Below are 25,327 nucleotides of genomic sequence, written 5' to 3'. Positions count from 1 at the left end.
CTATTACTATAGCAGAGAATGAATGACTAATTGTGCAACAAAATAAATGTTTTTCCTTTATTGAAATCGGTCAATGAAATACAAGCAATATAAACATCTCAAAAAGGTCTTCAACTAAAAACAGCATATACTTTTTATACAAAAGTGAAAGATTCAAGTATATACAGGGCAATAACATGTACAGACACTCTTCAGTTCTCGTTCACACCATGAAAAATAAATTATAACACACCAAGTCATGGTAAAGTTCTCCCACTTTCCTCAAGCTCTTCGGGTGGATTCTGATTGGCTGTCCATGTCTTTATCATTTATCAGCTTGGAAAAAACCCCCCACATTTTGAAAGTGATTCCGACTATCTCGTTTGTGTTATCGTTACTTTGCTTTTCTCGTGGAATTAGAAGGATTATTAAAACTGTATCGGTACAGCGATCATCCTTGGTGTGAACGTGCCTTTAAAAAAAGTAACATTTATAGTACCACCTCTGAAAAAATTACAACATATACATAAAATATCTATATACATTTTAATATATACACATATAGGTCTTTTCATAGACAGGGCTTAGATTAAATCAGGATTAGGTCTTTTAAGTAGCTTTTACAAACATGCCTTTATATAGTAACATTACTGTGCTGTGCATCTTGAGGCAAAACAATGGCACTGATCCATTTTAAGATAGTTACTGTCAGTTAAAACAGGTTTAAGCCTCGTCTGTGAAATCAGGGGTTGTCTCCTCCCAATTGCCCCATTTAATAATTCACATCTTAATGTCAGTGGAGATTCAGGAGAGGACAATGCACCGAGGATAAAAGTCCAACTCTATATTTCAGCCATCTGAGATCCAGAGCAGAAGCTCACTTGTATTCGTCTACTACATCATCTGTTCAGAGCTGAAGGATCATTCTTTGAGAAATAACAAGGACTACAACAGGTCCGGGCTGTCTCTCAGTTCATATCAATAACCTGTGACCAACTTAAATCAAAGCCCAGGATCACTTATCTTCCGCACTTCTTTTATCACCTTGCTGTAACAAACTTAATCTACTTTCCTTCACCACAAAGCTGGGCTCTGAACTTTTAACATGCTATCATCTTATTATTTTCCTTTCCACCATCCATGTAGGTTAATAAGGCGAAAGTAGCCCCCTTCGGTTCCAAAAACCCATCTGCCGGGGGTCCTCTCAGCTGTTTAGACGCTAGGCTGCCAGGGGCCTCATATCTTCATCATGCTCATCAACTTTCACATCCCCAACGCCGTTGTTTTACTCCCATTTCTTTCCAAACACTGCAGACATGCTTCTGACTATGCCCTTGATTCCATTCATGCCTTTTTTCAGTGCTTTGGACTCCTTGATGAGATCCAGTATTTCATGAAAGACCAGAAGCACGCCGTGGTAGGTTTCAGCTGCTGAGATCTCGAAGAAACCGCAGTCTGCGGAGAGGGCGAACAGTCTGCCCTCCTCGCTCGACACGGCTCTCTGATGCAGCAGGTCTCGCTTGTTCCCTACAATTATGATCGGTGCAGATGTGGGCAGCTTCCTTGTCTGGCGGATGAGCTGCACCTGTTGCTGGACCACATCAAAGCTGGAGCGGTCACAGATGCTGTAGACCAGGATCACGCCATCTGCCCACTGAAGCTGCTTGTCACTGATGGACTCAGTTGTTTCGCAGCTCTGGAGGAGACAGAATTCAAAGATTAAAATCACATTAACCTCACCTAGAAAGCATGATCCGAAAAACCTACATGAATGCATAAAAGTTGTCAAAATGCCCCGGATTTAATGTCTTTCATCATTTAATCAGTTTTTAATCTTTATTATCGGCATAATTAAATATGATAACAACGTATAATCATGTCTACTTCCCACATACATACATACATATATATATATATTTGTAATACTGTGTGTGTGTGTGTGTGTGTGTGTGTGTGTGTATATATTTACATTCACATACACACACACACACACACACACACACACACACACCGTATTAAAAAAATTAATTATATGAAAAACGAAGAAATTATTAAAAATAAAATGATACAAAAAACGATATAATTATTATTTCCACTATATTGTACTAATAATTATACTTTTCCTTCATTCTCCAATTCACAGGTAAAATTATAATAGCTTTAATATCAATTTTAAAACCTAGAATTTAAAGCTTACAGCATACATATTACAATCATTTAAGTATTTATAGCTTACAAAAAGTCATGAGTTTTTAAAGTTTCATTTGTACAGTGTGTATAATTTGAGATATTTATATTCAAATATTAAATTGTTATTTATAATTATTTTTAATATTAAAATATTATACTTTTAATATGATCATTATAATAAAGAGCCCACCACACAAATTAACTTAAAATACATAAACTGACTATTTTACAAACACTAGTAGTTCATTTTTCCCCGAAATACAAACTATGAAATTGACTTTCACAAACCATAATTTTGTTACTTTATTTAATTTTTTTACATTTTCATGGCGAAAACCATACAAGATACTGTAAAAAATATAAAATATAGAAACTAAATAAGATCCATTATTCTTACAAATTATTAAATTAAATTTGGGCTAAATCTTATCAACAGAAAACGGTAACACTTAATTTTACAGTGTCCTTGTTACATGTAACATGCACTTACCACAGTAATTTATGCATAATTACATGCAACTAACCGGCATGTAACCAATGTAACCATCTAACCAAACCCTAATCCTACCGTAACCCAATAGTAAGTACTAAATATTACTCAGTACGTAAATATATAATTACACTGTAACAATGACACATTAAAATAACCCAGTAACACAGAAAACAACAAAAAAAGCTAAGGAGTTAAATATTATTATTGACTTATCATTTGATAATATATTAAACACACAATTTAACCCCTTTATGCATTCTAGTATTGAAACAAATGTCTAAAAAACAAAACAAAACATACCTGTGGATACAGAGAGTCCCAAATATTTAAGGATATCTCTCGCCCATCGGTTTTGTCAATATGACTGTATATTGATTCTGGGGGGGGGGGAAATGACAGTGAAATTAAAGGCTGCCTATTCACACACAACATAGCTTATATGTTCATTACAAATGGTAATATGGTAAATCTTATTTGACGTACCAATATCCCCATATTCTCCGATGAATCTTCTGGTGAGAAATCGCACGGTGAGGGCTGCAAACAATAAATCATTATTCGTAAGCTTAACAAAATAGATCATATAAACATCTCTGCATTCAAACAGCCATGTTCGGTTTTGTGCTCACCTGACTTCCCAACATTTTCTGCTCCAAGTAGCAGAACATTCGCCTCTACTTTGTGCTGATTTCCATCCATCGCTTTGCTGCCCAACTGAGGACTCGGTTTGACCAGAACAACCATTTCAATTAGTGACTCCTATAAACGTCTCGAGTGTTGAGTGTGAGACGAGCTTCGCAAGACACTTCAACTATATATAAAACAGTGGGCGTGGCTTATGGAAGTTGAGTCGATTTTAAACCAATCCGAGAACAGAGTATCTGTTCGCATTAGCAAACCGCCAAAAATGATCCTATCAAGTAGAGCCAGGACAGTTAGATATTTACACCAACTACAAGTCTTTTCTCTTTCGCCCAGATTTAACTCAAATACTGCCATCGAAAATGTCCCCCTCACAAGAGCCATCTGCTTGTTTTGTTCACACTCGCATGAGAAATCGTTTTATGACAAACCCGTTAGGATACATTGTGTTTCTTACCATTATATCACAGAAACTTTGAGATTTTTTTTTAAAAACTCTTTGTTATATAAAGGTAAAAATATTTGATTTCTTTCATGCAAATTTTGCATGTCCCAGATCTAGACTTTAAATCTTAAAATACGAAATTCCATTATAAAAATATTGCATATTTAAATGGTTTTTTCTATCTAAACAAAGGGCTCAATTAAACATCAATAATTTAAATGTGATAATTCAATATATTTTCTGATATTTTACATTATTGCAGTTGTTGAATTGCTCTTCAGCGCATGATAATGGCTCGAGTGCTTCTAAATTATACCTGTTCCAAGTCAATCGACCACAGCGTCATTGCGCCCTCTACCGGCATCAAAGCTGCATAACAACATTGATCTATAACGCTTATATGGATGAGTGAAAGAATGTGACCTTAAATTAAATAAACAATCTGTTAATACACATTTTACTTCAAGGCAAATGTAAATAAACAAACTACTACCATAAATAGAAAGTAATGTATAGCAAGGTGGTTCCCTCTTCACAAGAGAATATAAACGTATTTGTGTGGTTTCAAAAGTAATGACTGACTGAGACACTTCAATGTTCACCAGCTGTAGGGTTCCCACAGCCATCGCTCTCCTTCCCTTTATCAGAGCAGGGTTTCTTTGCAGCTGTACCACAGTTTTCCATGAAAAACTCTCTCATGCGTTTCAAAGTGTTTCTGTGCTTCTCTCTTTGAGTCTCTGTCTCTGAAGTACTTATTGGATCCTCGCTGCTGTAGTGTTTCAGGAGAGAAGCATGAAGACTGTTCCCAAAAGATTCACGCAACTGTTGCTGGAAAGATTCTTGAAGTCTGACAACCATGTTTTTCCTCTGTATAAATAACCAAAATAGCACATCACTGTTAAATAATCAATTCAATGATTAAAAAGGTATACATCAGTAATGTTCCAGCTAAAGTTTTGAACTACAAAGAAAGACCCTGACAGTTAAATTACACATGAACGTGATGAGCTGAATGGTAGCGGTTTACCTCAGAGTTCATCATCAAGATGTCAAAAAGAGTCCAAACATCTGACACCAGTTCAGCAGCAGTCCGATAAGGTGGCTTTCTTGTCCCCAGGAGTCGGCCAAGTATTATATCGAATTCGGATGTTTTTGAGTGATTCTTTAAAAACAGAGCACAGCTCATAAGATCTATAAATTTATTCAAAAATACATTCAAATTCTTACATACAATGACTTTGTATTTTACCTCTACCATGATGTGCAAAAAAAACCAAGAAAAAAAAAAAAAAACATTTGATATATATTATAATATAAAGAAATTAATATTACATTATATACAGTAAAGCCCAAAATTATTCATACCCTTGGTAAATATGACCAAAGAAAGCTGTGAAAATAGTAAAAAAAAAGCTTCTTTCTTTTTTTCCATCTGACCACAGAACCAGGTCCCGTCTGAAGTTCCAGTAGTGTCAGTTACTTTTCAAACGTTCTGTGGTCAGATGAGAAGAGAAAAAAAGCTTTTTGTCAGCAAACTCTCAAGATGGGTTTGGTGCACACAGGGATAAAAAAGTACCCCATGTGTAAAATGAAATGCTCTGCTGTATCTTTAATGTTGTGGGCCTATCTTTCTTCCAGAGATCCTGGACATTTTGTTCAGATACATGGTATCATGGATTCTAGCAAATACCAACAGATAAAAAATTTAAAACCTGACTGTCCCAGCTAGAAATTGTATAATAGGCCAAGGTTGGATCTTCCGACAGGACAGTGATCCAAAACAAACATCTAAATCAACACAAAAATGTGTTACTGAGTACAAAACCAAGTTTCTGCCATGGCCATCCCAGTCCCTGAACGTAACACTACAGAAGATGAGTGGGGTGAACTGGATCACCAACATGGATCTGGGAATCTGAAGGATCTGGAGAGATTCTGTATGGAGGAATGATCTTTGATCTCTTTTCAGGTGTTCTCCAAACTCATCAGGCATTATAGAAGAAGACTCAGAGCAGTTATCTTGGCAAAAAGAGGTTGCAAAAAGTATTGAATAAAAGGGTATGATTAATTGTGAGCAATGTGTATTAGAGAAAAACAATTATTTCATAATAAGATATTATGGTTAGAATTAGGTTAGAATTTTATAAATTTTTAAAACAAAAGATCAAAAGGATTAACAACGCAGATTTATTTTCACAGCTTTCTTTAGTCATATTTACCAAGGGTATGATTAATTTAGGGCTTGACTGTGTATATACACACATATACAGTGGGGCAAAAAAGTATTTAGTCAGCCACCAATTGTGCAAGTTCTCCCACTTAAAAAGATGAGAGAGGCCTGTTTTTTTTCATCATAGGTACACTTCAACTATGAGAGACAGAATGAGAAAAAAAATCCAGAAAAATCACATTGTCTGATTTTTAAAGAATTTATTTACAAATTATGGTGGAAAATAAGTATTTGGTCACCTACAAAAAAGCAAAAAAGAAGGCTCCTCTATCCTCCACTCGTTACCTGTATTAATGGCACCTGTTTGAACTCGTTATCAGTATAAAAGACACCTGTCCACAACCTCAAACACTCAGACTCCAAACTCCACTATGGCCAAGACCAAAGAGCTGTCAAAGGACACCAGTAACAAAATTGTAGACCTGCACCAGGCTGGGAAGACTGAATCTGCAATAGGTAAGCAGCTTGGTGTGAAGAAATCAACTGTGGGAGCAACTATTAGAAAATGGAAGACATACAAGACCACTGATAATCTCCCTCGATCTGGGGCTCCACGCAAGAGCTCACCCCGTGGGGTCAAAATGATCCCAAAAGCGGTGAGCAAAAATCCCAGAACCACACGGTGGGGACCTAGTGAATGACCTGCAGAGAGCTGGGACCAAAGTAACAAAGGCTACCATCAGTAACACTACGCCGCCAGGTACTCAAATCCTGCAGTGCCAGACGTGTCCCCCTGCTCAAGCCAGTACATGTCCGGGCCTGTCTGAAGTTTGCTAGAGAGCATTTGGATGATCCAGAAGAGGATTGGGAGAATGTCATATGGTCAGATGAAACCCAAAAAACTTTTTTTGGGGTAAAAACTCAACTTGTCATGTTTGGAGGAGAAAGAATGCTGAGTTGCATCCAAAGAACACCATACCTACTGTGAAGCATGGGGGTGGAAACATCATGCTTTGGGGCTGTTTTTCTGCAAAGGGACCAGGACGACTGATCCATGTAAAGGAAAGAATGAATGGGGCCATGTATCGTGAGATTTTGAGTAAAAACCTGATTCCATCAGCAAGGGCATTGAAGATGAAATGTGGTTGGGTCTTTCAGCATGACAATGATCCCAAACACACCGCCCGGGCAACGAAGGAGTGGCTTCGTATGAAGCATTTCATGGTCCTGGAGTGGACTAGCCAGTCTCTAGATCTCAACCCCATAGAAAATCTTTGGAGGGAGTTGAAAATCCGTGTTGCCCAGCGACAGCCCCAAAACATCACTGCTCTAGAGGAGATCTGCATGGAGGAATGGGCCAAACTACCAGCAACAGTGTGTAAAAACCTTGTGGAGATGTACAGAAAACGTTTGACCTCTGTCTTTGCCAACAAAGGGTATATAACAAAGTATTGAGATGAACTTTTGTTACTGAGCAAATACTTATTTTCCACCATAATTTGCAAATAAATTCTTAAAAAATCAGACAATGTGATTTTGTGGATTTTTTTTCTCATTCTCTCTCATAGTTGAAGTGTACCTATGATGAAAATTACAGGCCTCTCTCATCTTTTTAAGTGGGAGAACTTGCACAATTGGTGGCTGACTAAATACTTTTTTGCCCCACTGTACATTAGTAATATTGATTACAATATTGAAAGAAAACAATAATAAAAGATTATGCCAAACTACATATTATAATGTCACATTTATTTGTATAGTGCTTTTTCACAATACATATGATTTCAAAGCAGCTTTACAGAAATAAGCAGTAAAGCAGTTTATATATACACATTATATGGAATGTCATTATTATAAATTAATAATTACATTATTAATGATGACATATTACTGTCATAAATAATAAATATAGATTAAAAGGAATATATTAAAGGAGTTATAAAAAAAATAATGATGTAAACACTCATGTATTTAAGGTGTAACAAAAATATGTTTTTACTTCTTTCTTAATAAATACACATGACATCTTTCATTAAAAGGATAGTTCACCCAAAAATGAAAATTTGCTGTGAATTTACTCACCCTCAGGCCATCCAAGATTAGGTGTCTGTTTGTTAATTTTGTTTTGCCTTTATTTGTTTTTTGACCCTCAAAGGCAGTACTGTCGCAAGGGCTGTGCCAAGTGTGCGACCGCACAGGGCCTCGCGCCTCACCAGGGCCTCACGCAAAAGAAAAGTGACAACCGACTTGATGATGTAAAGTCAATAGTTAAAGTTAATGTTTTTGTCCTTCAAAATAGTTAATAGTTAAAAAACATATCTAAAAACGTGTATCGTGATGCTTTATTATTCTGCTTGTTAAAAAGGTATTATGCAGTAACTGTAACTTGTAATATAGCCTATTTCTCTGTGCGTGAGACAGTGATTCATGCGCAAACATGTCAGTCAGCGGGCATCGCACGTCAGGCTCGTAGAGCTTTATCAGAGTCAATTCGAATTCTGATTTTGGCCGCCTCTGAAATGGGTCAAACCATAGATATTACCTAAGAAGTTGAAGTAAATACGCTAGAAATGCGCGCTCATTCAAGGAAGCGCATTTATTGCATGGACGGAGAAAGCGCGGACATCTGCATTTCATCTGACTGAACGCAAAAGGTTTTTATTTAACACTATTAAAGTTAAATAAGCATAACCTAACTATTACTCATCTGTCGGAGCATCAGTGAGAGCAATGGCACCGCAGAACGAGTACAGCCTACTATATCTCTAGACGTTTTAAACGTTTTTAAATCTGAAAACTGCAAAAAGCAACAAAATTGTCAGACATCCATTTACTGCATGTTCACAGAGGAAATACTGAAAAACAGTGCTGGTTCTCTGAATACTGTCTGTTTATTTATCTGAGAAATCACTTCAGATGATGTGAGCGAGCAGTCCAAACTACGTGTTTTCATAATTTAGAAAATAATTTTTGCGTCAAAATGTACGCGTGCACTGCGCAGTTCAGTTACACAGTTTAACATCTTGAATCTAATGCAGTTAAAATTAATATACAATTTTTTTTCTTAAATATCCACATAAACATCAAATTGTTCGTCACTATAGCAACAGTAGACCCCCGTTAATAGGCTATACCCCCGGGCCTCGCACATCACGTTCGCACAGGGCCTCGCACCCCCCTTGCGACGGGCCTGCTCAAAGGTAGCCATTGACTTTATGTGAATTACTAAGAAAAATCTTCTTTACATTTCAACTGAAGAAAAAAAAGACACCATCTTGGATGGCCTGAGTAAATTAACAGTATTTTTTAAACATTTTGGGTGAACTATCCCTTTAAATTGAATCTTTTGTTGAAAATATTAAAGTTTTCAAAACCAACATGAATACAAAGAGTACATTTCTAAAAACTTTTGTTTTAAGCTAGATTTTTTTTGCCTTTATCTTGTTCATTCTTATTTGTCATTAACCATTCACTAAACTGTCTGAAATATCCTTACAATAATATCGCTGTAATATTGTCTGGAACACCATTAGTATTTGTGAATATTCACATTTTAATATTAAAAGACAGTTATACTAAATACTACGTGCACTGTGTATTTACCTTGGTCGCGCTGTAGAGCAGACACCTGTTCTCATCACACAGGAGACTAAGGAGAAGCTTCTCACACTTCTGAACAGAAGGATGACATTTCATCAGTGTGACTTTATATCATTGCAGGACAAGAGATGAGAGTTGTGGCATGCTTTACACTCTATGATAAACTACAATCCTCTCCTACATATCCTCTTTAAAAATGTTTTGAGTGTAACTATGAGGGTAGATCCTTTCAGGCTGGTGATGTCTCACTCTTTGATCTGGTAGACTCAGACTGGACATCCTCTCCTCACTGCCATATACGACTGTCTCATTAACATCCTGACACAGCAAACACACCCAATCCTCACTGCAAGAGAGAAGAAATACACCAAGACTCAAATAGTAGACAGAGAAAACACCAGTTATTGTACTTCAATGCACACGCTTATCAAACTCCAACGTCTTATAAATCATTGCTACTCAAGAATTGTAAATAAACTGTTTTATACAATTCCTGTTAGTTCTTGGTCTCACCTCATTTTTGTGAGGATTGGTGGGATGTGACAATCTGAGTGAAAAGCACAGCCACATTTCGCACACAGAAGCGCAGCTCCTGCAGCCTGACACACTGCACAGAATTGTACGTCAGAAGCAGGGGAGCTGGCGCAGCTTTGCGATATAGAGCAGGAAGAGGCTCTGGATGGTATTGGATCTTCATGCCATCTCCACACCTGCTTAATCTGGGAAAGAACAGGACATAATTGAGAGAATAACTGTGGACTAGAGCTATCATGGGTGTAGTGTAGACATCAGTCACATCATGGGTGTAGACATCAGTCACAGATTCTAGCTTTACAGATGAGTACTTACCTGTCCTTCCTGGGATTCCTGCACTAAGATGTGATCTCTAGAGATATCTGTAGTAAGGTGGAACTCTGGGAGCGGATGCCCACATGGAGGCAGAGAAATGGGCAGGCGCACTAGAGATACGCATGGAAACCTATTACAGAGTGAAAGCACCGGTCAAAGAAATAAATGTATACACTACAAATATTTGAGCTCAGTATGATGTTTTTTTTTTTTTTTTACAGAAAATAAAACTTTTATTCGGCAAGGACACTTAAAAAGTAACAGTAAAGACATTTAAAATGTTACTAAAAAATTGCAACATGATTTCTGAAGGATCATGTGACACTGAAGATTGGAGTAATGACTGCTGAAAATTCAGCTTTGCCCTTACAGGAATAAATTAAATTTTAAAATATATAATTTAAAAGTATTTAAATTGTAATAATAATAATAATAATAATATATATCACATATTTAATCAAATAAATGCAGCCTTGGTGAGCATAAGAAACTTCTTTCAAAAACATAAAAAAAATATCTTACAGATCCCAAATGTTTGATTGGTAAATGTAAATACTATTAAAATAGTGTTTGTTGTGTCTGTTGCAGAATAAATGTTTAGACATTAGTAGTTGTAACACAAATGAGATTAATAACTCCTGCGATGCAGACAGGATGCAAATAAATACTACAGATCCCACTATGAAGCAGGGCTTCAACCAATACTATATAGATTTATCTTGAGTTCACCTCTTGAATTGTTTCTTGAATTGTTCCATCATCACTAAAAGACAGAAAATATAACAAATAGACAAGTGAGTGAGGAAAACAAACACTATACTTTTGCGAACAAAAGATGAAGAAAATCACCTGCAGATTCTTTTTCCTTTGTGTGGTCAAAACCACTTAGGACATGATTGTCATCTGTCGCCCTCTGGTAGGAAAAGAAAACTTTTGAATGAAATAGATCTCTGACATACAATACTTCTGTTTATTAAAAAAAATTAATAAATAAAATTCACCAACCTCCAACACAAGGTCCTCTGATGTGCCACATAGAGTTAAATTCGCTGGAGGTGTGGCGTTCCAATTGTCGGTTGTGCATGTCGTCTCAACAAGCTGACGAAAAGTTATTGGCATGCCAACGCTCCAGTGTTTTAGTCTAGAGTTGCTCTTGGTGAATGACTGACCAGCTTGAGCTTGTCTTGAATATTTCTCTGTGGTGGTGGTTGAGAGAGAGTCCTGATGATTGGATGGGCCAGGGGAGTGGGTAGGATCTGGTGAAGATTCTATGGGATCTGTCTCTGTCACAGTGGAAGTGGGCAAGTTGCTCTCGGAATGATCCATATCATTGAAATTCGTGCTGCTCACACCTGTGTCCTGATCACAGACGGAGTCAGCCAAGGCCTTGACAGGGAGGTTAGTACTATTGTAGGCGTCTCTATTACAACAGAGGGTGTCACTGCCACTAATAGGAGCAGAACACATTCGGTTTATAGGAAGTGAAGAACCACTAGCTGTGCTTTGGATGGATGAACAAGGGTTATGGGAACAACGATTCATCCCACCATTGGAGGGTCCAGCAGAGTGGACGTTAGAGATTGCAGTAACGTCCTTTAAAGAAAAAGCGTTTACGGTAGAAAGAACAGTTAAGGGAATATTTGGTTGTGCGGCAATAGAATGTACAGGCCCCAGGAAACCGGTTTGTATTGAATAGGTCAGTTTAAGTGTTTGGGTGTCAGTTGGCATGTTTGAAACTGGGTGGGTTAATATGGGTGTTTGGTTGTCGACTAGCAATGGATGGGTTAGCATGGGTGTTTGGTTGTTGGCTGGAATTGGCTGAGTTAGTGTGGGTGTTTGGTTGTTGGCTGGTATTGGATGAGTTAATACTGTTTGGCTAATGGCTGGTATTGGATGAGTCAGTACTGTTGTTTGGTTGTTGGCTGGTATTGGCTGAGTTAGCGTGGGTGTTTGATTGTTGGCTGGTATTGGATGAGTGAGTAGGGGTGTTTGGTTGTTGGCTGGTATTGGACTAGCTAGTAATGTTTGATTGTTGGCTGGTATTGGATGAGTCAATAGGGGTGTTTGGTTATTGGCTGGGATTAAACGAGTCAGTAGGGGCGTTTGATTGTTGGCTGTTATTGGACAAGTTAGTACTGTTGTTTGGTTGTTGGCTGGTATTGGCTGAGTTAGCGTGGGTGTTTGTTTGTTGGCTGCTAATAGATGAGTCAGTATGGGATTTTGGAAGTTGGTTGGTTTTGGATGAGTTGGTAAGGGTGTTTGGTTGTTGAGTGGAATTGAATGAGTTGGTGCAGGTGTTTGGTTGTTAACTGGCATTGGGTGGGTGACGGGAGGGTAATAGTGTATGGTCGAGGCTTTCCTACTCTCGACTAACTTGTAGATATTGTTTATTTGAGATGCTGTGCAGTTTGTGAGTGGAAGACGAGGCGGAAAATTAACAGATGGATGAGGACTCATTGGAGTTTTGTGAGCAGAGGGAGGAAAATATGGGACACCACGAGATGAGGGACTGTAAGCATAATGCTTGGATTGCCCAGGAGTTGCTTCCTGGGATTGGACTTGGACAGACTGTGGTGAGGAAGAAAGTGAACTCTGAAGTTCTGAAAAGGGAGGTTTAGATTGATTTAGTTGAGATGAGGCAACATAATTACATGCAGAGGGGGTTGTGGCCTGGTTAGATTGAGATGGCTGGCTGGGCTGAGATGGATGAGGCAAACTCTTAACGGCCTGGTTCATTTGTACAGTCCGAGAGGAAGCACAGGAACGCAGTGCAGGGCTGTTAACAACACATTCACCTTGAACCTGTGTATTAACATTTGATGAGGCCGGCACAGGATGAACATACGTTGCAGCTACTACAGAATTTGGATTTGAGCTTTCCACAGACACAGACACAGACTGTGACTGAGTAGAACCAGTTCTCAGAGAGGTAAAAGGAGCAGGAGTCGTTCTAATCCTCATAAATCCTGGGTAGAAAGAAAGGAAAATATGTGAAATTAATAGATTTGTATAAAATGTAAATACTTTTATTTAGTAAAAAAAAAAAGTGAAAAGGTTTTATGTACCAAGTTTGATGATGTGCTGACAGATATCATTTTGAATCTGAACATGCAGATTTATCATTGTCTTAGGGGGGCACGTCTCCTGGGACAGAAGCTTTTTCACCTGGGTCTCAATCTGAGTTAGAGACACACAAAATATAGCAAGGGGGATCTGCACTCAGGATCTGAATGTCAGCAAGTTTTGGTTGCAAATATGACAAGTTCATACAGTGATGTCACATGAATCAGATGAATATACAAATGTAGGTTTGTCACCTCAAAACATGATGGAGCTAATATTATCCTAAACAATATAAATAAATCTAAGGGGGAAAGTGTCTTACGATATTTAATGAAACAAAAAGGCTTACTCTTTTTTTGTGGACCAGGAAGCAATGGCCCTCTGTGCTTAGGATCTTGTCAATAAAAGCTACTATGTAGTCCTGACAGCCTTCTAGCCTGTTCAAAGATGTCTTCCGCTCCAATAAAAATTTCCCCTCCTCTGTATACAGGGCCTTAAAAGCAAACAAGCAAAAAAGAAGTAAGGGTTACAGATTTGAGGTTCCTGAACAGGATTGGGGCACAAAGTCGCAAAAAGAAAAAGGGACATCGTTCTGTTGGGAATATCTGATTCTTTTTGCTGAGTGCTTTCGGTTTATAATAAGATATGTGGGCATTTCTCAGGGAGAGTAAGAACTTATCTTGGCCAAAAACACAGAAAAGAATACCAGGTGTTGGAGCCATAACAACATTAATAATTTTGTATTTTTTTTCCTTATATTACGAACAATTATGTTCTTGAAAAAGGTGTGTATGTTAGTTTTGTATCACGTGACTGTGACTAGTTATATATGTATTACGCATGCATAAGAGAAAAGAGAGTTGTTGAAGAAGTAGACGGAAGCAAGAAAAGCTTCGAGCTAGACAGTCTTTTGACCATTACATTTTCTTGTTTTGCAACTGGAATAAGTGGAAAGAATTAGCGTTGAGTTTATGTGTACTGTAACAAGACAAAGAAACAAGTAAACATTTCAAGAAAAGTTTGGATTAACTCGTCAAGTCCTTTGTGTCGAAGCTTATGGAAATGGTGAAAAACATGGCTTGGATCGCCATTACACCAGGTTTTATTTTAATACTAACATACAGCCTTTATTGTAGCTCAGAATCCTTTAGATAGAAATGGTGAAAAAGAAAGTGAATCATTCAAAATCTATGTTTTTGATGTGATTGAAATTCTTTGATTGAGAGTGTAGTGAAAGTGCTTTTAAGGAAGATGGAAATTATGTTTCTTTTATTAGTTTTGTTTAATTCCTATTTTCTATTCTTAAAAGTTACGTGCTTGCATTGAAATGTGAAATGCTGAAATGTACTGTGCAAGTTCTAGGAAGGTTAAAAATGCTAACAACAGCCATAAAAGGAAATGGAAAGAAATGGAACAAATTAATGCTATAACTAAATCTGTCTATGATTAATTAGTCTAGACTTTTGGAAGTGTGTAACAATGGGAAAATATCTGCCTAGTGTAACCAATCAAATCGGAGAAAACCATGTAGTTCATGTTATTTTATATATTCTGAAAAGGACAAATGAGTGTGCATTTTTTGTTTGATGAATGGGCTTTGGTGAAATTAAAACACATTATTATGCTATGTGCTGTAATAATGGTGATAGAAAAGACATTTTGAAATTGTGAATTATGCCAAATATTTATCATTTACCTTTTTAAGGAAAATTTCAATTAATTTACAGCATGTTTTAGCGAAAAAGCATCATTGCGTACTAAATGCTTACCTCTATCTCCTTTAAGACCTGCGTAGCTTTCAGTACCAGAGCTTGATACAGAGAGTGGACCACCTGTCTCAACATATTCTTTGCAGCCACTTTTAGATCCTCAATGTCCTGTAATCTAACAAAGATTAAAATACATTTTCAATTGCACATGTAAGGATGTGAAAACTTGCATAACTCCATATTGTCAATAACTCTTAGAACAGTTTATTTCGCAGCCGACGTCCCACTGAGTGAATCAACTGAGAATGGCTTCATTTGCATGCATTTACCTTGTACCAAACTTCCCCCAAACTCCTGATCACCTTTCCTAAGAGATTACTAAATCCAATAGATTTTAGGTATATTTCAATGTCAATTCTCACTATACAATATTATGTGTTTGGTATCGTTTAAAATGTCTCAGTGCGAATGGTACAAAAATCTCATAAGCACGGAAATATACAAGAAGTTAATAAGAGTTTTTAGAGCTTAGACCTATTTTAATTATGATGGTGGGTGTGGCTATTCGAGCCATTTGGTTTCCTTTCAATCAAGCCAAACGGGAATTCGACTCAATTTAAATTCCCTTTGTTTTCATGTATTTCCATTTGAAACAGTTTCTGGTCTGGTCTGAGTTATTTAAAGCGATGCAGCAATGAGTTCGAGGCGCATACTGTAATGGAGTTGGCCCGTAATGTGGAGTGTCTTTCGACACTCTGCGTTGCGTAATATTCAGTCAGGTATCGATATCTTATGGATTTCAGGAAGTCTTCTGGATTTCAGAAGTGCTATTCCACTAATATTAGATGTTTATAAACTTCATAACATATTTCCCTTCTTTTGTTGCTTTCCTTTTGTAATGTGAAAAGAAAACTGTCTCATAACAGCGACTGGTATGTGTGTTTATCTGGCAAGTGACTGAAAATCTGGCTTTTACAGATTCAAAAGCATATGCGTTTCCCTACCCACTCTTCAAGGCTTGCATTCCTTAGAGGTGATAAGATTTCTGTGCTTTCTCTCTGGATTGGCCAGTTATGGCTCTTTGACCTTGGCAGAGCAGATGTTTTTCTTTACTTTATAGATTTGTGGAAAATATATTAATTTACTGATCATAAATCACATGAAGTTCCTTGATTACTGATTTTTAACATATACATGTATGTGATACCCATTCAATTGTAGAAGCTTGCAATCAGAGATAAATAAACTTGAATTGCTTTTTACCACTGAGTGGCCTGACTGTATCTTACAGGTGAATTTCCACCAAAATTCTAAATTCTAGAATTTCTAAAAATTCTATCAGCTTTCTAATGAGTGTTAAGTTATTGAGAAAATGCATACTATAGTTTTTGTGGAATACTACCATTTCAGTAATGTTTCTAGTGACTACATGTTACCCAGGATGTAAAGTAATTTGTTCCATTCACTGTTGGGTCTGCTTTCACCTGCCATTAACACCTCTCCTGGTTCACATTAGGGCTGCCACTAACGACTATTTTTATATCGATTAATCTATCGACTAATTTAGCACAATTTTCAACAATTTTACTTAAAAACATTTAATTCAACTTGCAACGTTGGCCTTCAGTAGTGTACTATTAAAAAAAAGAATACCGTAAATGTAAACAATCCCTTGACAAAATGTAAAACTAAAAGAGTAAAAACGTTAAAAGGTACAAATTTGTAAACCAACATAACAAAAAAAAGAGAAAATCAGCAAATACTTTTTATATAGAATAGTGTTGTCACGATACTAAAATTATGACTTCGATACGATACCAGTAACCAGACTAAAATACCTCAATACCGATTACTAAATCGATACCATGGAAAAAAAACTGTAAAAGTAATTGAATAATATGACAGAACTTACTATTCATTGTTTTATCATTGTTTTAGGATTAAAAAACCCTAAAAACTCACTTGGCCGGCATGTTTCTGCCCTGCTTCACAGAAAATTAGGTCCGTAGTTATCTCAAAAGTACATGTTAAACATTGTCAGGCTAGACCGATCTGCATAGGTAACGTAGATATGACGCCATCGACAGGCGACTCCCTCGCATGTGCCGGTTCCCTGGTTATAATAGCAATTTTCTTACGATTCAGGGTATTTGCAGGTTTCACCAAGTCAAATTTAAGACTTTTTTAGACCTTTTCAAGACCCTTATGAATTAAATTTAAGACCTATATCACGCAATAAAAAAAAAGGAACAAAAGGAAATGCAGAATCACAAAATTACTTGCAAAGCAAATTAATTTATTCAAATTGAACAAAGTATTAGTAAACTTGCACTTCCTCATAGCTCAATCCCACCAGGATTAATATACAAACACACTACCGGTCAAAAGTTTGAGAACGGTAAGATTTTTAAATGTTTTTACATAAGTCTCTTCAGCTCACCAAGGCTGCATTTATTATTATATTTATTATTTGTTATTAAAAATACAAAAAGATATATATATAAAAATATAAAAAAATATATATAAATTTTGTGAGATCAAAATTACTGATTTTGTGGTGGTCATTTTCAGAAATGTGCATGTTTTTTTTTTCCATAATTAGGATGCCACATTTACCATATCATTATGTTAGATGCACAATAGTCACACATGGCAATAAAACAAACAAAATGCATGAATGTTGTTTGACAATAGGACAAATAAATACAACTTAAATATACAGATACAAACAGTGCTTTAGGTTTAGGTAGGTTACTGTTTGTTTTTCCCCCGTTGTTGTTGTTTGATTAATTTTAACAACACAGGCAGGAGGGGGTATAGGCTAGGCTATATTGGGTTGTTTTCACTTTAAGACCTACAGTAATGTGCCTAGATTCGGTACACTCGCGCGAGCGCTGACAGGCGGCAAACGCGTGCACAGAATCCGCAGCCAGTCTAACATCGGTCCGGGTGTCAGTAGCGAATGAGTTCGGGGTTTACATCGCTTTTTAAACTCTTTTTTAGTGCTATCGGGGATATCATACTTTTATTTGGTCATTATGCGAGTTGAAGTTGAAGAATAAAATCCGTTTGATGTGTCTGTGGTACAATCCGAAAGAGACTAGCGCCAATAACACGAAAGCTGATTGGCTGAAATATAAGATGCTGGTCTCACTAGCAAAAAATACGAACTACAACACTCACACTCACACTCACTCTCACACTCACTCTCACTCTCACACTCACTCTCACACTCACTCTCACACTCACTCTCACACTCACTCTCACTCTCACACTCACTCACTCTCACACTCACTCACTCTCACACTCACTCACTCACTCTCACACTCACTCACTCTCACACTCACTCACTCACTCTCACACTCACTCACTCACTCTCACACTCACTCACTCTCACACTCACTCACTCTCACACTCACTCACTCTCACACTCACTCACTCTCACACTCACTCACTCTCACACTCACTCACTCTCACACTCACTCACTCTCACACTCACTCACTCTCACACTCACTCACTCTCACACTCACTCACTCTCACACTCACTCACTCTCACACTCACTCACTCTCACACTCACTCACTCACTCTCACACTCACTCTCACACTCACTCTCACACTCACACTCACTCTCACACTCACTCTCACACTCACTCTCACACTCACTCTCACACTCACTCTCACACTCACTCTCACACTCACTCTCACACTCACTCTCACACTCACTCTCACACTCACTCTCACACTCACTCTCACACTCACTCTCACTCTCACACTCACTCTCACACTCACTCTCACACTCACTCTCACACTCACTCTCACACTCACTCTCACTCTCACTCTAAAACGCTGCGGAGCATTTCAATGAGCAAGAGGTAGCGTTACTTGGACGTAGGAAAATTAAGACCCGTTTAAAATTATTTAAGACCTAGAACTCTTCAGCGAATTTAAGACCTTTTAAGGCCTTAAAATTTTTATTTTGAATTTAAAGACATTTAAGACTTTTTAAGATCCCGCGGGTACCCTGACGATTTACAAATAGTTGGAAACATTTGGGATATTGTAAGTACTCGACTGAGAAAAAAATATATATAACACTGGCCAGTGGGTTTTGGTTATTTTACTGCTAAAATGTTACATAGTGCACCTTTAAATTTGGAATACACTATACAACTTTTGCCCACATTTTAGAACCGATTTACATTCTGGAGGAGTCAACACTATGCCAGTCTGGAGATTTTGGGCAATTGGAGTTTACAGATTTCGCTGTTTATTTTATGAAAGGGCACAGACTTTTTTAGCTTCAGATTATGACTCAATCCAGTCAGTGGATATCAAAAATTTTATATTTTGAGCTGGTTTTAGAATGCATATTGTTTTCATTTTTCATGCATCTAGCAACGAGGAGCATGTTTCTGCGAGAATTTGAAGTCTGATAACTGATAAGTGTGATCTTTCAGGCCAATTCTTAATATGTAAACAGATACCGACCAATGGCAACAGGAACGCTCGGCGGGTTTTGACGGATCAGTGCGTTACCCCCGTTGGCGTCCATTCCGTTGCCGTTGATCGTTTTCGCTGAACATGTTGAAGCACCATTTGTCGGGATGTGGAATGTCTAAGAAGTGATATCCTGTAATCTGGCGATTGTACACGTTGTCCGGCGTCTGTCAGTGCAGTGTCAATTGGCTTTTAGACATTTAATGTATGATGCCCAAAGTCTGCAAGTGTGTAATGCCTGTTTTTAAAAGTCGTCTAGTGTATTCCAGCATTTAATGTGATAGTTCATCCAAAAATGAAAATTCTGTCATTATGTCGTTCCAAAAATGTATGACACTTCTTTTTTTGATTGAACTATCTCTTTAAGAAATATGGTTGAGACAAGGATGTGACTATTGAATAAGTAAGTCCAGTTTGTTCTTGGCAGAATGCGCCTTCAGTTGGTGCACTGTCGACTGCTTTCGATAAAAAGCATAAAGTTTTATCATGATAAGATATCAGCTCGCATGGCCCTATTCAGTTACCTTGCCTGTAGGAGCAGCAGGCTGCTGCTGACCGTCTCTTTCTGATGTCTGATGGAGTCCAACAAACTCTGCAGTTGCTGTCTCTGAGATCCCACAGCTTCCTCCTGCTGCACAAAACTGGCATTGGGATGGACATGTAAAAACATGGAACAGGAATACCAAAATATTAAAGCCAAGTAAATAAATGTGAATCGATTACTAAAAAAAAAAATGCAACAAACATCCATATAAAGATCTTGTAATCTTCAGATGCACTGATCCGAGGGGTTGATCTGAATTATACCTGTGGCCTCTATGAGTGATCAGCTGACAGTCTTTACAGGTGAGCTCTTCACAAACAAGACAGAAGAACCTCAAGCTCTCCTGAGCGTGTGAGGGACAGCGTCTTCTCTGTATCCAACCTGAACAGAAGAAACAACAGATCAGATCTGAAAACGCACAGAAGTTTATAGAAGTGTTGGTCTGATGCGTGCAAAGAATGTAAATCTAACCTGTTGGTGGTTTTTTGGGTGTGACTTCATGGTCGCGGGTCACTTTCACCCTACGATGGGCAGACATGCAGTCCAAACACAGGGCCTCATCACACTGGACACACCATCCACTAACCTCACTCTCTTCACACCCGGCACACTGCAAAGATTGATTACAATTTTGAATTACGATTTACAAAGGAAGACAGAGAGGAAATGCCTCCTTCATGTTAAGTGCTGGAAATATTTGTGCCAATTAAGGCCCTTCACAACAAGGATGATATCTATAGAGTTTTAATAATTGTACTTTTTCTAATAGAATATAGCAGTCCACTCCACACCACAAAAATAATGATAATGATTTTTTTTTTTTTCAGCTGATGAATGTATCATTTTATTAATAATCAATGTTTTCCATAATCTATGCACTCTTACCTTGGGGGGCTTGTTATCATTAGACGAGTCATCAAAAATGGCACATTCTGTGACCTCAGACAAACAAAAGGACTGAGCACATAGTGGACAATCTAGACAGAGAAAGAAAAAAAAAGCCTCAGACACACTAAACTCATGTTGCTGTTGTTTTAGCAAGCAATGACAAAACCACAACAAAAAATGTGTTTATTACAGTAGAATAATTTATTAGAAAAAGCAGAAAGGATACAAATAAGCATTGGAAATATCATTACACCTTGTTTGCTTGAACAGTTTTATCGACACAAAATTGAGTTGATTTTAACAAATTTGATTGGAAATTAAGTATATAAAACAATTAAGTATTGAGGATTAAATTAATTGTAGTATTGTAGTAGTTTGCCTGACGAAGACCTTCGGGTCGAAACGTTGCATTTTTAATCAATACATTTTTTGAAGCATCAGTGGCAGGGTGCCAATTTTTGTTGATTCTTCAGTGAAATATTTCTTCAGTGAAATATTGTTTAATGTACAAAATTGTAGTATTACTTAATTGATTATAATTCAAAGCATATTCAGCTTATAAATGCCCAAAAAACACATCCTTATTAATAAAATATAATCCAAATGAAAATGTGCTTGCAAGTAATATCCCACGTGTAGTGACGACACTGATTATGTTATGACATTAAAGAAAGTATGTTTTTTTGTTTACCATTTTAGTTTAAATGAACTGCGACAGTTAACGGACACACCGTGTCTATCTTTGACACACAGTACAGTTGCTGAGGCCATTTTATTTTGCCTGAATAATACAATTAAATAAAAAGTAAAAATTGGAGCCCTTTGAACAGCTGTCAAGTTAGTTTTATATTAGACAGCCATTTGACATTCACGAAAATGGCAATTATATTTTCTCATATATACATATATATATATATATATATATATATATATATATATATATATATATATATATATATATATATATATATATATATATATAGTTTCTCTCACATACTCTCTCTCACACTCTCTCTCACAGTTCTTTACACAGCACCTTTTTTCATATTAATTTTATTAGCCCTATAAATACATTAACAAAATGTAACACTTTCTCCTTATGACACCACACCAAATTTGAAACATTGCTAAAATGATCTCTTTCATGACACAAAGCTGTTTCTAGAATTTACATTCCATTTCCTTTCAAATAAATATAGTAGTGTAAATGTATATAATATTCTAATTCCATTAAAGTCAATGCTCACTTACATTTAATCACTTAACAGACGCTTTTATCCAAAGTGACTTACAAATGAGCAGAGCAATAATTAAATTAACAATAGGGCAACAATATGCAAATTCTGTGACTAGTCCCAGTTAGTCTAGTGCAGTACAGGTAGCAAATTTTTTTTTTTTTTATAGATATAGAATAGTAAGTGTTAGAATTAATGGGCCAAGTGTTGACAACAAAGATGTGTCTTCGGCAGTTTCTTGAAAAAGGCTAAAGACTCAGCAGCTCAGGTTGATTAGGCAGGTCATTCCACCAGCAGGGAACAATCAAGGTAAAGGTCTGAGAAAGTGATTTTGTGCCTCTTTGGGATGGCACCACAAGGCGCCCTTCACTGGCAGAACGCAAGCTACTGGATGGCACGTGCATCTGAAGTAATGAGTTTAGGAATAGGGGTGCAGAGCCAATGGTTGTTCTGTAGATAAACATCAGTGCCTTGAACTTGATGCGAGTAGATATTGGTAACCAGTGCAAACTGATGAAGAGTGTGACGTACGCTCTCTTCAGCTTGTTAAAAAGACCACTCTCGCTGATGCATTCTGGTTGCAGAGGTTTGATAGTGCATACTGGAAGGCCTGTCAAGAGAGCATGACAATAGTCCAGTCTGGATAGAACAAGAGCTTGGACAAGGAGTTGTGTAGCATGCTCCGATAGGAAGGGCCTGATCCTCCTAATGTTGTATAAGGCAAATCTGCAGGACCAGGCGGACAGTTCTAGCATTTGACCGAGAAGCCTCAAACGAACTGTAAAACACTCAGAATATTATTCTTCATATAGCACAAAACTTGAGTGTTTCACAGTTGGTTTCAGGTTTATAGGTCAAAACATCATTGTGTTTAATGGTTTTATAGGGATTGTTGTAGCCTGTATAAACAATACTAAAAAAAAAACAAGCCTTGTGCTATATGTTTTACAGTTGGTTTCATGTTTTTACGTCAAACGAACATGTTTAATGGAATTAGAATATAATGAACATTTACACTACTATATCTATTTTTCTAAAAAAAAAAAAAAAAATTGTGTTATGTCATAATATAAGAAAGGGTTACATTTTTTATGGAATTATAGGTCTAATAAAACAGATAAGAATTTTTTTTAATTCCGCTTTGTGCTGGGCAAAGAATACCTATTCATGCATTAGAAATACCGGTAGAATCAGAGAATATAATTAATTTTAGCGAATGTCACATATAAAACAAACAGCGGTGCCCGGCGTCACGTCTAAACTTCCTGTATCGATAAAGGAAATGCGTCAGTGACCTCCACAAACGATATCAGCAGATTTTAAGATTGTAATTACTGTTCATAAAATCTTTTTAATGTTATAATTTTCACAAATATACTGTTATTTCAAAATTATGTAAAATGTTTGTTTAGTATGTCGATAACACAAACCTTATATCGGGCCCAGGGAAGGTTTAACTGTTATCTGGGGAAGTAACGTTATCTGGCCCCCATTGGAGAACACGACCTGGCCAAAACTTAACCATTTAACTTTGAGACCCCTTATGTATTAAACCTAACTTCACGTGACTGTTTGAGCCTGCAAGTTTTAAAAACGTCACGTGCAGAGTTTGACTTTCGCCAGCGCCTCACTAGTACAATCAATCAAACTGTGACCGCTACAAGCGAGCTCTTACCGCGTGTCGCTCCATCTGTGCAGATCTTCGTAAGGCAAGTATTACAAACTGTGTGCAGGCAGGGCAGAAGTCTGGGGTCTGCAGAAGAGTTTAGGTGTAGTTTGCAAGCAGCGCAGGATCCGCAAACCGTTTTTTCTGTACCCAGAAGGGGCGACGCTAGACGCCCTGTTTGGTCAGGGGTAAACATCTGTTGCTTGATAATTATTGTTGTAAAAAGACCTGTTACAGCATACGAAATATATCCGGGAAACTCGACGCGTTGCTTTGAATATGCCGTTCCTAAAACTTTACTGTCGCGCGAGGCGGGGCCTCATGGAATATTCATCAGTCCAAGTGGCGCTCACAGTTACTGCAGAGCCTAATGCCTTCCAGCTCTACCTCTGGACATGATTGGTGTAGCTTGACCCAGTCCAGCTCCACCTCCGTGGATGTATTGGCTGGAGTTATGTTTGGTTTCATGATAGGGTTATGGGTAGGTAGGATTAGGGAGTGGTTCGACCAGCTAGCTCCATTATGTCTAGTGAGGGGGAGCTGGACGTCAAGCGGCTCTGCATCAGTATCAGTTCGAAGGAGCGTGTCCTTCGTCCTAACAAAACAAAAGTTGTCTCATTTCGAAGGCTGCGTCCTCCGGTCGTATTTGTCGGCCGCATACGCCATAAAGGATGACTTATTTTAGTACGTCTCATCGCACATGCATGGGAAAAAAGTTTTTTAAGGGTTTTTACATGTGTCTTAAACCAAACAATAATACTATTCACTGGATATTCTAACTCCATATGTAACATATCTGACAGCTTTTAATTGGTCAGAAGAAAAGACCCTGATGAATATTCCAGCAGGCTCCACCCAGTGCAACAGAGAAATTTAGGAATCTCATACATTTTTGTAACCTTGTAGTACACAGAGTGGAACTTATTTGATACATGTGCAGTGAGAAGTGGATTGGATTGTAGGAACTATGACACACTTAAAGGGAAAGTTCGCCCAAAATGGAAAATTCTTTCATCATTTACTCGCCCTCAAATATTCCAAACCTGTGTAAATGTCTTTGTTCTGCTGTACACAAAGGAAGATATTTGGAAGAATGTTTGTAACCAAGCAGATCTCGCCCCCCATTGAATACCATATTATTCTTACATTTAACTGATTCTTAAATACACTGTTTAACATAGAGAATATATGGAAAGGGAATAAATAAATGCAACGATGCTGAGGTGTTTGGGTGGAAAAAGATAATACACACAAAAAAAAATGCGGATTTCAATTGTATAGTAAAATTCCATAAAATTTAATTGAATAATCCTTACATATTTATATTATGAATTAAGAATTTTAAATAAGTAAAA

The 25,327-nt window shown here is 37.3% G+C and overlaps 2 protein-coding genes across 2 annotated transcripts; both read right to left on the bottom strand.

Annotated features, from left to right (window-relative positions):
• Positions 1–41: 41 nt before the first annotated feature.
• LOC307138440 (ras-related and estrogen-regulated growth inhibitor-like protein) lies at positions 42–4,053 on the bottom strand. The gene is made up of 4 exons (XM_079836738.1): positions 3,292–4,053; positions 3,146–3,199; positions 2,963–3,039; positions 42–1,675 (listed from the first exon to the last, which is right to left on the bottom strand). Exons 1-4 carry the CDS (start codon positions 3,404–3,406, stop codon positions 1,265–1,267), a joined length of 657 nt encoding a protein of 218 aa, XP_079692864.1. The 5' UTR covers positions 3,407–4,053; the 3' UTR covers positions 42–1,264.
• Positions 4,054–4,192: 139 nt separating this feature from the next.
• trim33l (tripartite motif containing 33, like) lies at positions 4,193–24,274 on the bottom strand. The gene is made up of 17 exons (XM_079836737.1): positions 23,982–24,274; positions 21,069–21,160; positions 20,655–20,793; positions 20,447–20,564; positions 20,164–20,280; positions 15,201–15,315; positions 13,781–13,924; positions 13,434–13,545; positions 11,374–13,334; positions 11,218–11,281; positions 11,098–11,131; positions 10,369–10,498; positions 10,033–10,238; positions 9,769–9,865; positions 9,523–9,591; positions 4,777–4,911; positions 4,193–4,616 (listed from the first exon to the last, which is right to left on the bottom strand). Exons 1-17 carry the CDS (start codon positions 24,166–24,168, stop codon positions 4,341–4,343), a joined length of 3,996 nt encoding a protein of 1,331 aa, XP_079692863.1. The 5' UTR covers positions 24,169–24,274; the 3' UTR covers positions 4,193–4,340.
• Positions 24,275–25,327: the final 1,053 nt, after the last annotated feature.

Source organism: Gobio gobio (genome assembly GCF_949357685.1).
Source record: "Gobio gobio genome assembly, chromosome: 15".
Lineage (NCBI taxonomy): Eukaryota > Metazoa > Chordata > Actinopteri > Cypriniformes > Gobionidae > Gobio > Gobio gobio.
This window is presented reverse-complemented; position numbering and strand designations above follow the sequence as displayed.

Excerpts from the sequence above, each read along its gene's own strand:
- trim33l (XM_079836737.1), bottom strand. The coding sequence starts at position 24,168 with ATGTTTACCCCTGACCAAACAGGGCGTCTAGCGTCGCCCCTTCTGGGT. Across the intron at positions 15,316-20,163 it reads CTGCTGCTCCTACAGGCAAG|ATTACAGGACATTGAGGATC; the intron begins GTAACTGAATAG and ends AATCTTTGTTAG. Across the intron at positions 11,132-11,217 it reads AAAGGAAAAAGAATCTGCAG|TGATGATGGAACAATTCAAG; the intron begins GTGATTTTCTTC and ends TCTGTCTTTTAG.
- LOC307138440 (XM_079836738.1), bottom strand. The coding sequence starts at position 3,406 with ATGGTTGTTCTGGTCAAACCGAGTCCTCAGTTGGGCAGCAAAGCGATG. Across the intron at positions 3,200-3,291 it reads AGAAAATGTTGGGAAGTCAG|CCCTCACCGTGCGATTTCTC; the intron begins GTGAGCACAAAA and ends TATTGTTTGCAG. Across the intron at positions 3,040-3,145 it reads CGGAGAATATGGGGATATTG|AATCAATATACAGTCATATT; the intron begins GTACGTCAAATA and ends CCCCCCCCCCAG.